The sequence below is a fragment of the Podarcis vaucheri genome, assembly GCF_965113315.1.
Source record: "Podarcis vaucheri genome assembly, chromosome: 2".
Taxonomy (NCBI): Eukaryota; Metazoa; Chordata; class Lepidosauria; order Squamata; family Lacertidae; genus Podarcis; species Podarcis vaucheri.
The window spans coordinates 94,935,710-94,947,872 of record NC_138760.1 but is presented as its reverse complement, the minus strand read 5'-3'; the positions used below and the strand labels follow the sequence as shown (position 1 = coordinate 94,947,872).

The following is a 12,163-nucleotide window of genomic DNA, read 5'->3' as shown; positions in this document are numbered from 1 at the left end:
AAAATAATAATGTGGAGGTCTTGTACAAGGCCTGTTGATCACTCTTGTGCAAGCCTTGTACATTAGGTAAATAAAGCTCTTGACATCAGTATTGCAAGATTAACAACAAATGGAAATGACTATTTTGCATATCCCTCCACCCACAAAATCCCACAAACCTTCATTTTGCTCACTGAGAAACATGATAGCTAAGGGTGGTAATGTTCACTTCAGCATACTTCCTGAAGAATTGGGTTTTTTTAAAAGGTGTTCATGCAAAGCTCCAAAAAGATTTACATGCAAACCGAGAACATAAAAAGGTGTTGCAGAAGACAGTGGTGCCCCGCAAGACGAATGCCTCGCTAGACGGAAAACTCGCTAGACGAAAGAGTTTAACGTTTTGGAGGTGCTTCGCAAAACGAATCTCCTATGGGCTTGCTTCACAAGACGAAAATGTCTTGCGAGTTCCTGCGGGGGTTTTTTTTCCCCTCCCCCCCTTTTTCTAAGCCGCTAAGCCGCTTATCAGCTGATCCGATAAGCTGATAAGCTGCTAAAAGCCGCTAAAAGCCGCTAATAGCACTAATCCTCTAATCAGTCAATGGGCTTGCTTCGCAAGACAAAAAAACCGCTAGACGAAGAGAATCACAGAATGGATTCTTTTCGTCTTGCGAGGCATCACTGTAATTGAGGGGAGGGGGCAGAAAAAACACAGTTGAATACTGCAGGTCAGCTAACCATGGCATATGGTCAATATCTCATGTTTTGAAAGGTAAATCCACTTCTGATAAACATCAAACAAAAGTAGAAAAAGGGAAGTCATGCTTGCAAGCAAACAGGCTAAACCAGAAGACCTAAGGTGGGAAAAACATATCGCTATTTCCATGTCACTTTGAGTATCTAGTAATTTGATTGTATCATACTACTGTGATTAATGATACAACTATTCTAAAATTAATTAAAATAAGACCGGACCACAAATAGTTTTGTTTAGCAGCCCCACACATCTTTTTGCTCCATAAATAATTTAGACCCTTATATTTCTAGTGCTTGCTGTGATAGAAAGCTGCCTTAAACAGAGTCAGACCATTAGTCCATCTAGCTGAGTACAGTGGTACCTCGCAAGACGAATGCCTCGCAAGACGAAAAACGCGCAAGACAAAAGAGTTTTCCGTTTTTTGAGTCGTTCTGCAAGACGAATTTCCCTATGGGCTTGCTTTGCAAGACGAAACGTCTTGTGAGTTCTTGCGAGTTTGTTTCCTTTTTCTTAAAGCCGCTAAGCCATTAATAGCCACTAAGCCACTAAGCCGCTAAGCCGTTAATAGCCGCTAAGCCGCTAATAGCCGTGCTTCGCAAGATGAAAATACCGCAAGACGAAGAGACTCGCGGAACGGATTAATTTCATCTTGCGAGGCACCACTGTACAGTCTACTCTCAATAGCAGTAGCTCTCCAGGATTTCAGACATGGTTCTCTCCCAGCCCAACCTGGAGATTCCAGAAATTGCACCATGGAACTTTTGCATACATAACAGACGCTCTGAGCTAGGACTGCTTCCTTACCATCTTCATTATGACAGCCATATATGACTTTCATGTCTTCCATAGGCCCAGGGCAAGTGCTAAGTTTTGTGGTGAAGGACCTTGAGAACAAATGAGAACTTACATCCTGACCATCCATGAGAACTCATACTGAGAGAATGGCCTCTGCCTCCCTCTCTCCATCCCCAAATGCACTACTGCCTTTGACAGCTATCTGCGCCTCCTCCTGGCATCCATGTTTTTACATATGGAAGAGTTTTTAATATTTTTGAATTATTATAATTGTCTTTTATATATGAAATTATATATGAAAGTTCTGAAGTCACTTCAAGATACTTTATGGGCAGTGACTCATATATGGAATTAAACAAATAAAAAAATAAAATAAGCATATCCCAAATTTTAGAGTCCTGGACCTTAGCTATGGTCCAACGGCCATATCACTAAGCACACTTAATTCAGAAATAAGTGCTACTTGCTTCCAAGTAAATATGCTTAGGATCAAGTTAGAGGTCAGGTCAGCACCACCACGTTGTATTGTACTGGTTGCCTTGCACTCAGGGCACTGTAGCATAATAGGTTGCAGGCAACGAAGAACCTCCTATTTAAAGCAGACAGCAAGAGCCACTTATGACGAGCATAACAGAACTATAATGAAACCTGGTGAATCAACAAGTCTGCCATCAATTTCTGTAAATTACAGACTCCCAATACCACCCTACCCTAAAGATTTAAATTTCTAGTTTATGTACGTTAGCACTGACATATTGGATTTAAAAAAATTCAAAAATAACTAAGCACTGATATAAAACAATACATTAACAGGAAACAAAAATGAAATAAATAACTTGTATACTTACAATTATGTGAACACTGAGGAATGATCATTGCAATATTGAAGTAGTCAAAGCATATTCCACAACGCAACAAGTTATCCACTTCCTGAAATGGGATTTTAAAAGTTTGTTTATAAAGATTTGGCAAAATGAACAGTTCAGATTACATTTCAAGAGTAAAGTTTCTCATTTGGAGAAACTATTTACTGAGAAAGAATAGCTGGATAAAATTACCGCCACAATTACATAATAGAGGCAACATAATAACTTACTGACAAAATATAATCATTATGATTTTTTGTGCTTGAAATTGTTTAAGCTGGTATTCAACTAAGTTTTACTCAGAGTAGTCCTATTGAAATTAATGAATATGACTAAGTTATGTCCTTTAGTTTCAGTAGGCCTACACAGATGAAAACTTAGTTGACCACCCTAAGTACTGTACAAAATTCAAAAATAAAAGCAGGCGCTGCCCACAAGCTTACAAGCAGTGTTCAAAAAAATTCTAAATCATTATTTTGACAATACTTTTAGCCTAATAAAGATATTGCCCCAATGTCATGGCTATCTTTGTTTTTTATTTGATTTCTGCTCTCTATTGATAGAAACACCCACAGGCGGTTTATCAGGGGCCAAGCCTGAAACCATTTTAATCCTTTTTGAGAAATGATACCAAGTTACCCTGTGTAAACAGAAACAATCTTTTCCCCCGACACATTATTTTTAAAACAATGTAGATGTGGCAACCACCTTTTCCACATTTATCATGGCAGATGAACAAAACACACTAAAAGAAAGTGCATGCATACAATGATTCACACAGGCATACAGAGACACAAGTGAGGTGCAAGTCTCCTTTGTGACAGCTTCAGTACAGTTTTATAGAGCTTCAGGGTGAAGCTAAATTCTTTAAAAGGGCAAAGAATTCAATGTCACAAATGTTCCAGGTACGCTAGCGTATCAGCTTGCCTGAGAAAACAATCCTCACTCCCCCTGCATGCTGTTCTGGAGGTTCACCCAACACTCAGAGGGATGGGGGGGCCCTGTTTCAGAGGTGCAAGTGTAAGGTGTATCCTGCCCAGTGTAGGAAAAAATGCAACTATTTATCAGCCACCTCTAGCCCTGGAAGTTTAGTAAAACAAGAAACCTGAATTTATGAGAAAGTTGCATTTTGTTGCAGGTCCCACTTGCAGTTAATATTAACAGCTGCATCTAGCACCATTTTCAGGGTTTAGACTTCATCATTAAGAGCACTTTATCAATGTGGCTAGCAAATACATAGACTATATATAGGTGTGCATGAACACCTGCATATATCACCACCCGCCAAGCAGGGCCGGATTGAGGTTTGATGAGGCCCTAGGCTACTGAAAGTATTGGGGCCCTTTATATGTCCAGCTGTCCTTTGTTTTTTGTGCTGAATATATGCTATATGGTAATTTATGGACCTAATAGATATCTAAAGCCATTTGTACATAACAACATATGTATTTTATCAAAGTAATTGTTGAACTGAAATACAATTAGGAAGTACCGTATTTTTCGCTCTATAACACGCACCCGACCATAACACGCACGTAGTTTTTAGAGGAGGAAAATCCGTAGGCATGCCACCCGTAGGCATTCCCTCCATAACACGCACCAACATTTCCCCTTACTTTTTAGGAGGAAAAAAGTGAGTGTTATGGTGCAAAAAATACGGTATATTAATAGTGAAACGCAATTAAGAAGAAGTATATTCATAGTAGGGACGCGGGTGGCGCTGTGGGTAAAACCTCAGTGCCTAGGACTTGCTGATCGTAAGGTCGGCGGTTCGAATCCCCGCGGCGGGGTGAGCTCCCGTCGTTCGGTCCCAGCTCCTGCCCACCTAGCAGTTCGAAAGCACCCTTAAGTGCAAGTAGATAAATAGGTACCGCTTTATAGTGGGAAGGTAAACAGCGTTTTCATGTGCGGCACTGGTGCTGGCTCGCCAGTTGCAGCTTCGTCATGCTGGCCACGTGACCCGGAAGTGTTTCGGACGGCAACGGCTCCCGGCCTCTTGAGCGAGATGAGCGCGCAACCCTAGAGTCGGTCACGACTGGCCCGTACGGGCAGGGGTACCTTTACCTTTATATTCATAGTGAAATAACTATTAAGCTCATTATTAAGCAAATTTAAATGATTTTTTATTCATAACAAACTTAATAATGCAAACACATTGGCATTTGGCAATAACGAAAGTTCCTTTAGAAACACAATTTACAAAGACTCATAATCTAGTCTCTAGAAACCATAACATGAAATAATAACAGGTGTAAATATATGATGCAAACTACTAATAAATAGCAGAATGTACAAGGTAAAGGTACACCTGACCATTAGGTCCAGTCGTGGCCGACTCTGGGGTTGCGGCACTCATCTCGCTTTATTGGCCGAGGGAGCCGAAGTACAGCTTCCAGGTCAGGTGGCCAGCATGACTAAGCCACTTCTGGCGAACCAGAGCAGCGCAGGGAAACGCTGTTTACCTTCCCACCGGAGCAGTACCTATTTATCTACTTGCACTTTGACTTGCTTTTGAACTGCTGGGTTGGCAGGAGCTTGGACCAAACAACAGGAGTTCACCATGTCGTGGGGATTCGAACCGCCAACCTTCCAATCAGCAAACCCTAGGCTCTGTGGTTTAGCAGAATGTCGGCACCCTACATATAGAAATGAGCAAACCAGTGCTATTTTAGGGAGCAGCCTAGCAGGCGGGGCCCATTAGTTACATCATAGGAGCCTACACAACACAAGACACTGTTGCTGTATGCAGGTTTTATTTTATTTGTTTTTTATCTTATATTTTGGAAATGTACATCCAGGTTTTTTTCCTTTACATTTATGGGGGCCCTAAACTATAGCTTGTTTGGCTTATACAATCCGGCATAACCACCCAAAGAGCGGCAGAGGATTTGAGGACCTCAGACAGCAACCTTTCAAGAGAGATGCCCTTTAAAGTGGAAGCTTTAAGTGTGGTCCCTCTGCCGCCGCCCCTGAGAAGCTTCGCCTCCAAGGCGAGCCTTTCGAGAAGCGACCCGGAGGCCCCAGCTCCCAAAGTGGACAAACCTTGATTTTTGCTCCAGCAGCCATTCCACCCACCTACACGCATATACGGGGCTGCGGGCGGCTCTTCCGCGGCAGGCACTCCGCACATGCTCAGAAGCGCTCTTGGGCATTTCTTGCCTCGCTTGCCATAGGGATAAGGAAGGGCCCCTCCGGCAGGTTCTTCCCCGCCGCTTGCTGGCCCCTTACTTACTTTCAGCGCCTGGAGAGGCTGAGGCCACGGAGACTCAGCCGCCGGGACAGACATGATTTCCCCGCCGGTGCCTGAACTCCGCCCTCCTCGCCTCCCAAACTCCGAATCACCCGCGCTCTCCGCCTTCCGGGGCGCGCGGGACGCCACGCACTCGTTTCCGGCTGCTGAGGCTCATGGGTAATGTAGTTTGTTGCCCCCCCTCCCGTGTTTCTTAAAGCAAATCGCGCTCCATTCTAATTCCCTTGCAGCGGGGCAGAAGCAACCAGGTTCCGGTAGCGGTTATGGAAGGGAGGGCAATTGACTCCGCTTACTACGCCGCTGTTCGCTAGTGGAGCTGGCAGGCTGATGATGAGAGTGTTTGGGGAATGAATTTCCTGCCAGGTCAGCCTGCAGCCACCTGGTTTCCCACCTGGAAGAGATGTGGGGACTCAAGAGTCTTGTATTCAAGGGCTTACTGTACATAGACGTGTGTATGTTCATAATAATAATAATAATTTATTTATACCCCAGTCACTCTGCAGTCATACCTCGGGTTATAGATGCTTCAGGTTGCACGTTTTCGGGTTGCGCACTGCGCCGAACCCAGAAGTACCTGAACAGGTTACTTCTGGGTTTCAGCACTCACGCATGCACAGAAACACTAAATTGCACATGCGCAGAAGCACCGCATTGTGGCCCGCGCATGCGCAGATGCGGCGCTCTGCGGGTTGCGAACGTGCCTCCCAGTTCCCGCACGGATCACGTTCGCAACCTGAGCGTCCACTATATTCATAGTAAGGAAACGGAGGTGGCTTCCAGTTCTGCTTGATTTCCTGTTGGAAACATAGGGATCTGCCTTGTGAAAAGCTAGAGCCGTGGTTATTCCCAAACTTTTTTGGGCCACCCCTCCCCCTTGGTTCTGTAAACTCATTCCCAGTCCCCACCCCCCCACCCCAAAACTACCTACAAAAGAAGTACTGTATCCAGAATAGCGGTTTGCGTGACCCACTTGGGATGATAATAACAACACGATTCAAAGCAGCGCCAATTTATTTGCACATTTATTCCAAATCCAAATAAAACTAGTTAGCTTCATTAAATCAACAAAACTGATGAACGTGATCCAGAGATACCAGCTTTACAAAGACTTTGAGATAAGGTTACAAGTTTTTTTTCAGTGAATCCGGGGACACTTTTCAACTTCCTACTAAATAGATGGATTTTGTCAGGGGACTGATTTGTAAATCCGGGGACTGTCCCCGGGAAACGGGGATGTCTGGTAACCTTACTTTGAATAGCCATTTACAGCTCTGGTGCTTCCTTAGGCAATCCTAAGCTCAGCACTGACTGGGAGTCGCTCTCCAACGTTTCTCTGGAGAGCTCCTCCCAGTCACAACCTCCTATGTACAGTACACAGAAAGTAATCTAACACTGCACTCAGCAATGGCACGGGTGGAGAACTTGTGATCCTTGTGGTATTGTTTGACTCCAGTTCCCGTTGGACCCAGCCACTATGCTGAATGGTCAAGGATGATGATACATCTGGAGCATGCCAGGAGCTGTTATAGGGAATTGCTATCATTATTATTATTATTATTATCCCAGCCACTCTGGGCAGCTCCCAACAGAGGACTAAAAACAGAATAAAATTTCAAACATTAAAAACTTCCCTAAATAGGGCTGCCTTCAGATGTCTTCCAAAAGTCAGATAGTTGCTTATTTCCTTGACATCTGATGGGAGGGCATTCCACAGGGTGGGCGCCACTACCAAGTAGGCCCTCTGCCCTGTAACCTCACTTCTCGTAGTGCGGGGACCGCCAGAAGGCCCTCAGCACTGGACCTAAGTGTCCGGGCTGAATGATGGGGGTGGAGATGCTCCTTCAGTTATACTGAGCCAAGGCCATTTAGGGCTTTAAAGGTCAGCACTTTGAATTGTGCTCAGAAATCACACACAAAGCTGCCTGGAAGCCTTTGGACATGAAGGTTATTTCCTGTATCCCAGATGATGGAAAGCAGTGACTCAGCAATGATGAGAAACATCTATATATGCTTGAAAGCACTCTCTTTTGACCCTACTATAAGGCAATGCAGCCCACCAGAGGTGGCTGGTTTGGGAGTACCATTGAAGGACAGGCACCTGCAAATTATTTAAAGTTTTACAACCATCGCAGGAGCAGAAAAGGGGAGGGGATGCTGAACTGGGTGCTCTTCATGAGACACCAAAATGGGTTTCTGTAAGACTGCAGAACAGAGCTTTATGGTGATGAAAACAGCTGTGGAACTTCAGAGTTCTGCAGTAGCATAGAACTCCCCATTTCCATAAAATTTCATCAAATACAAATGTTCAATAGTCTCTACCCCTATATTTGCTTGTGCTTATATATATATATATATATATATTTGCTTTCGTAGATTTTCACGGGTACAGGAATGCAGGTTTTGGTGTCTTCGGGTGTCTTCCCGTGTAAGAGTCGGGGTGTCTGTGCGACGTTTCGACGAGGTCTCACTCGTCATCTTCAGGCTGGTGCTTTCGGCTTCTTGTTACTCCATTTTGTGACTGGATTTAGCCTCCTTCAGCCTCCTGAGAAACGTCGCCCAGACACCCCGACTCTTACACGGGAAGACACCCGAAGACACCAAAACCTGCATTCCTGTACCCGTGAAAATCTACGAAAGCAAATATATATATATATATATATATATATAAGCACAAGCACAAGACACCCGAAGACACCAAAACCTGCATATATATATATATATATATATAAAAGCGTGCAAAATATATTATTCAATACATACTGTCTTTTCGCCTTTAACATTGTTTACTGTTTATGTTTGCTTATAATTCTACAGAGAGTGGTGAAAGTGACCTGGTTCAGTTTCCAGTTTTAAGTGGTGTGTTTTTGTTCACTGGGTCTATTTCACCAAATTGTTTCTAAATAAGTATTCCACCTTTGCTGACTCATCCACATCCTGCCATAAGTCTTTGGGAGTTCCGTTAAATGTTCTTGTTAGAAAGTCATGTTGACACTCTGAAGGTGAAGCAGACATGAAAACAATACCAGATGAGAGCACTGTTGAGGTTAGGAAGGAGATATGAAATAGGAGTGAGAGACTGGAACATTCCCTCAGAGAGTGGCTAGCAGAAGCCATACACTAAGGGCCAGGCCTTGAACCAGAACTAATTGCTCAGATTGTGTAAGATTCTATTAATGCCTCGGTACTTGTGTACTCAGAATATACCTCATGCTTCTTTCATTTTCTATGTCTGTCTGGGAACTTTAAACACTTTTACATAACAATATTAGTTTAAACTCAAAGTGCAACAGCAGATAAAAATGAAGCCAATTAATGGCTTTCTACTCTGCTTATTGGACACTGCCTGTCAACGCAATTTACAAAAAATGCCCTTGAAAGGTTTTATTTAAAAGGATGTCGTTTATCACTTCCACTTCAATTTTATTTCTCTGTTGGCTGGTACTTTTAAGAGATGTCAGGACAGATCTGAAAATACAGTCTAAACTATCTCTCAGTGGCAAGAAGACAAAGAAACCATTTGTATTGAATTATGTCACAGTTTCTCTGTGTTTGATTTAACTGGACTGAAGAAAGCCACAGCGACTGTATGTCTAGGGAGCCTGGATGCAAAGCTTATACACTGTATAAAGCCACACACACACACACACACACACACAGGCAAGGAGTAAGAAGACTTTCTGAAACTCTCCATTGAGGACAAGTATAGGATTCCTGCTTGCTCTGGGTCAATGGGGCAGAATTAGCTGACCAATAGCACACAACACGTTCCAAAGGTACAAAAATTGTTGAACAAAACACATCTGACATAGTCCAATGGCCACAGTACCTATAATGCATTTGTAAAGCAGGGCTTGCATTTTGTCTGTTTTGGAACTTCTAAACACTCTAATCAATAGGTCAGTTACTGCTGCTTACTGGAATCATATATCAAAATCCACTTCTTACTTCCATTTTTCTCCTGTCCAGGGCCTATTCTTTCCATAAAAGCAACATCAGTCTGCAGTTTGATGTGGCTGAGATTTTTTTACACAAAGAGTCACTAGGACTTGGGTGGCTAATCTATTACCCTCCAGACAGGGCCAGCCCAATAAATTTTGTCACCTGAGACGAACCACATAATGCTCTCGAACCATGCAACCTGACTGGGATATTTTCCACATTTGTACAGCACCAAGCACTCACAAGCAATAATGATGATGATGATGATGATGATGATGATGATGATGATTTTGAATTCCTACAGCACTGAGCACCTGGGGACTTATCCCCTGCAGGTTTAGGGCTAAGGCAAAGCACTTCCAGTTATTTGATTAATATGTTATGGTAAATTTCGTATCTGCCACAAATTCATTAGAGTAACTGGAGAGGACACAATGACCAAAAGATTACATCTAGCAGGTGGTGCAGGGGAAAGGTCTCTGTAAAGTTCAGCCATTTCTTGTGAAATAAGATTTTGTAATTTACACTTCCATGAGTTCTTGGCTGCATCATTTTAAATCTGAAAACGCTTTTTTCATTTTGCCAGGGCATGACAGCAACAACCCAGCAGGTCACCCAGTTCAGCAGTTAGGAGATAACAGTATATCCATTCTTTAGATAAGCAGGAGTCTTATTATAGGGATATGACCTGGCATGCCTTATCCACAAGGTAGCTTTAAAACAGTGTTCTTTTAAAACAAATTAAGTGCAAACTACATTTTCCCATACTTCCCTTTTATAACTCTGTTGTTGAATTCCAAAGGACTTTCCCCAGGTCATTCATGTATATAGTGTGCCATGTGATGAATTCAGTTAGACATGTTGTATTTCACCTAAGAGCGCCCCAGCAGCACAGATGCTTAATCATAATGGGAATCTGAATATTTGCATAACTAAAATGTAGGTACTGTGGGTAATATCTCCATCCCGCCCACCCTCTAGGGCAGATACTTCTGGTAAGGTGTGATCATCAGGAAATCACCCTGCTTTCTAGGCTCCCAACATACTATACAGTTTACACTAAATGTAAACGTAAAGGACCCCTGACAGTTAAGTCCAGTCGCAGACGACTCTGGAGTTGCAGGCCGAAGGAGCCGGCGTTTGTCCGCAGACAGCTTCCAGGTCATGTGGCCAACATGACTAAGCCACTTCTGGCACAATGGAACACCCAAACCAGAGCAGTGCACGGAAACATCGTTTACTTTCCCAACGGAACGGTACCTATTTATCTACTTGCACTTTGGGGGGGGGGGGGCGTGCTTTCAAACTGCTAGGTTGACAGGAGCAGGGACCAAGCAACAGGAGCTCATCCTGTCGCAGGGATTCAAACCGCCGACCTTCCGATCGGCAAGCCCAAGAGGCTCAGTGGTTTAGACCACAACGCCACTCGCGACCCTTCTACAGTTTACACTACTAACATACAAATGGAAGTTTTTCCATCCTGCAAAAGACTCTCATCTGTGAGTAGTTCTGAGTAAATGTTGGCAGAATAAATTTCAGAAAGGAGGGGTTTTGGGGGGTGGCAGGTGGGGTGGGTGTGTTTCTGTAGCATTCATTATACCGCAAGTTTCTGTGAAATGACAGTGTTGTGAATGAACCACACTGCATCTTTAGTCACGTAATCTGGGGAACCGGGTTCGCGTCTCCACTCCTCCACATGCAGCTGCTGGGTGACCTTGGGCCAGTCACACTTCTCTGAAGTCTCTCAGCCCCACTCACCTCACAGAGTGTTTGTTGTGGGGGAGGAAGGGAAAGGAGATTGTTAGCCGCTTTGAGACTCCTGAAGGGGAGTGAAAGGCGGGATATCAAATCCAAACTCTTCTTCTTCTTCTTCTTCTAGTTATTTCCTAACATTTATACACAGCTTGATTGTAATTCATGTTTAGTGAAATGAGCATCAATTTGAGGCGGATTTCATTCTTTTAGCAAACTACCAGTTATTGCAGCCACAGGATGCTTGGAGATGTGTTGCCTTTCTTAGTTAATATATTGCTGCAGGCATGTGACTTGTTGAGGAAGGAAGCAATAAATATCAAATCTGAAATATGGAGGTAGCAATAATAATAACGTATCTAACAGAACTTTAGCTGAATATAATTTATGTGAAGTACTTTGAACGTGATGAAAGTCTTCTGTATTATTTCTTTGCCCTCTTCCATTCATCTTGTTGTTTTGGTTTTGGTTTTGGTTTTACTTTCCAAAGATATCATTCAATCCATATAAATAAGTCCAATTACAATAGGATTTCCCACCCAGCTCAATTTATAGACAGTTGTACAAAGCCAGAGCTTCCCTTTCACAGTATGTACTTCTTTGTAGGCTTTGGGGGATTCTGCTATCAACCAGGCATCTGCAGATAGTTTATTAAACTCACACTTATATTCCCCTCCAGGGTGCAGAGGGAACTACAAACATGTGGTTATTATTTATAGCAGCCTCACACTCATCATGTGTTCCCATCGAATGGGAGAGCAAATTTTTACAGCACTTCTAATGACATTTCCAACATATCCTGTAAACCTTAAATCGATTACAGTGGCA

The 12,163-nt window shown here is 43.1% G+C and overlaps 1 protein-coding gene across 2 annotated transcripts in view; it reads right to left on the bottom strand.

The window, feature by feature from the left end:
* Window positions 1-5,749, bottom strand: part of RAD18 (RAD18 E3 ubiquitin protein ligase) — a 115,951-nt gene extending 110,202 nt beyond the window's left edge. For both annotated transcript variants that reach the window (XM_082210175.1, XM_082210176.1), the window contains exons 1-2: window positions 5,627-5,749; window positions 2,377-2,458 (exon numbers count right to left, since the gene is read on the bottom strand). In XM_082210175.1, coding sequence (XP_082066301.1) covers window positions 2,377-2,458; window positions 5,627-5,680 — 136 coding nt within the window. In that variant the 5' untranslated portion in view covers window positions 5,681-5,749. The remainder of the gene's footprint in view (window positions 1-2,376; window positions 2,459-5,626) is intronic.
* Window positions 5,750-12,163: the final 6,414 nt, after the last annotated feature.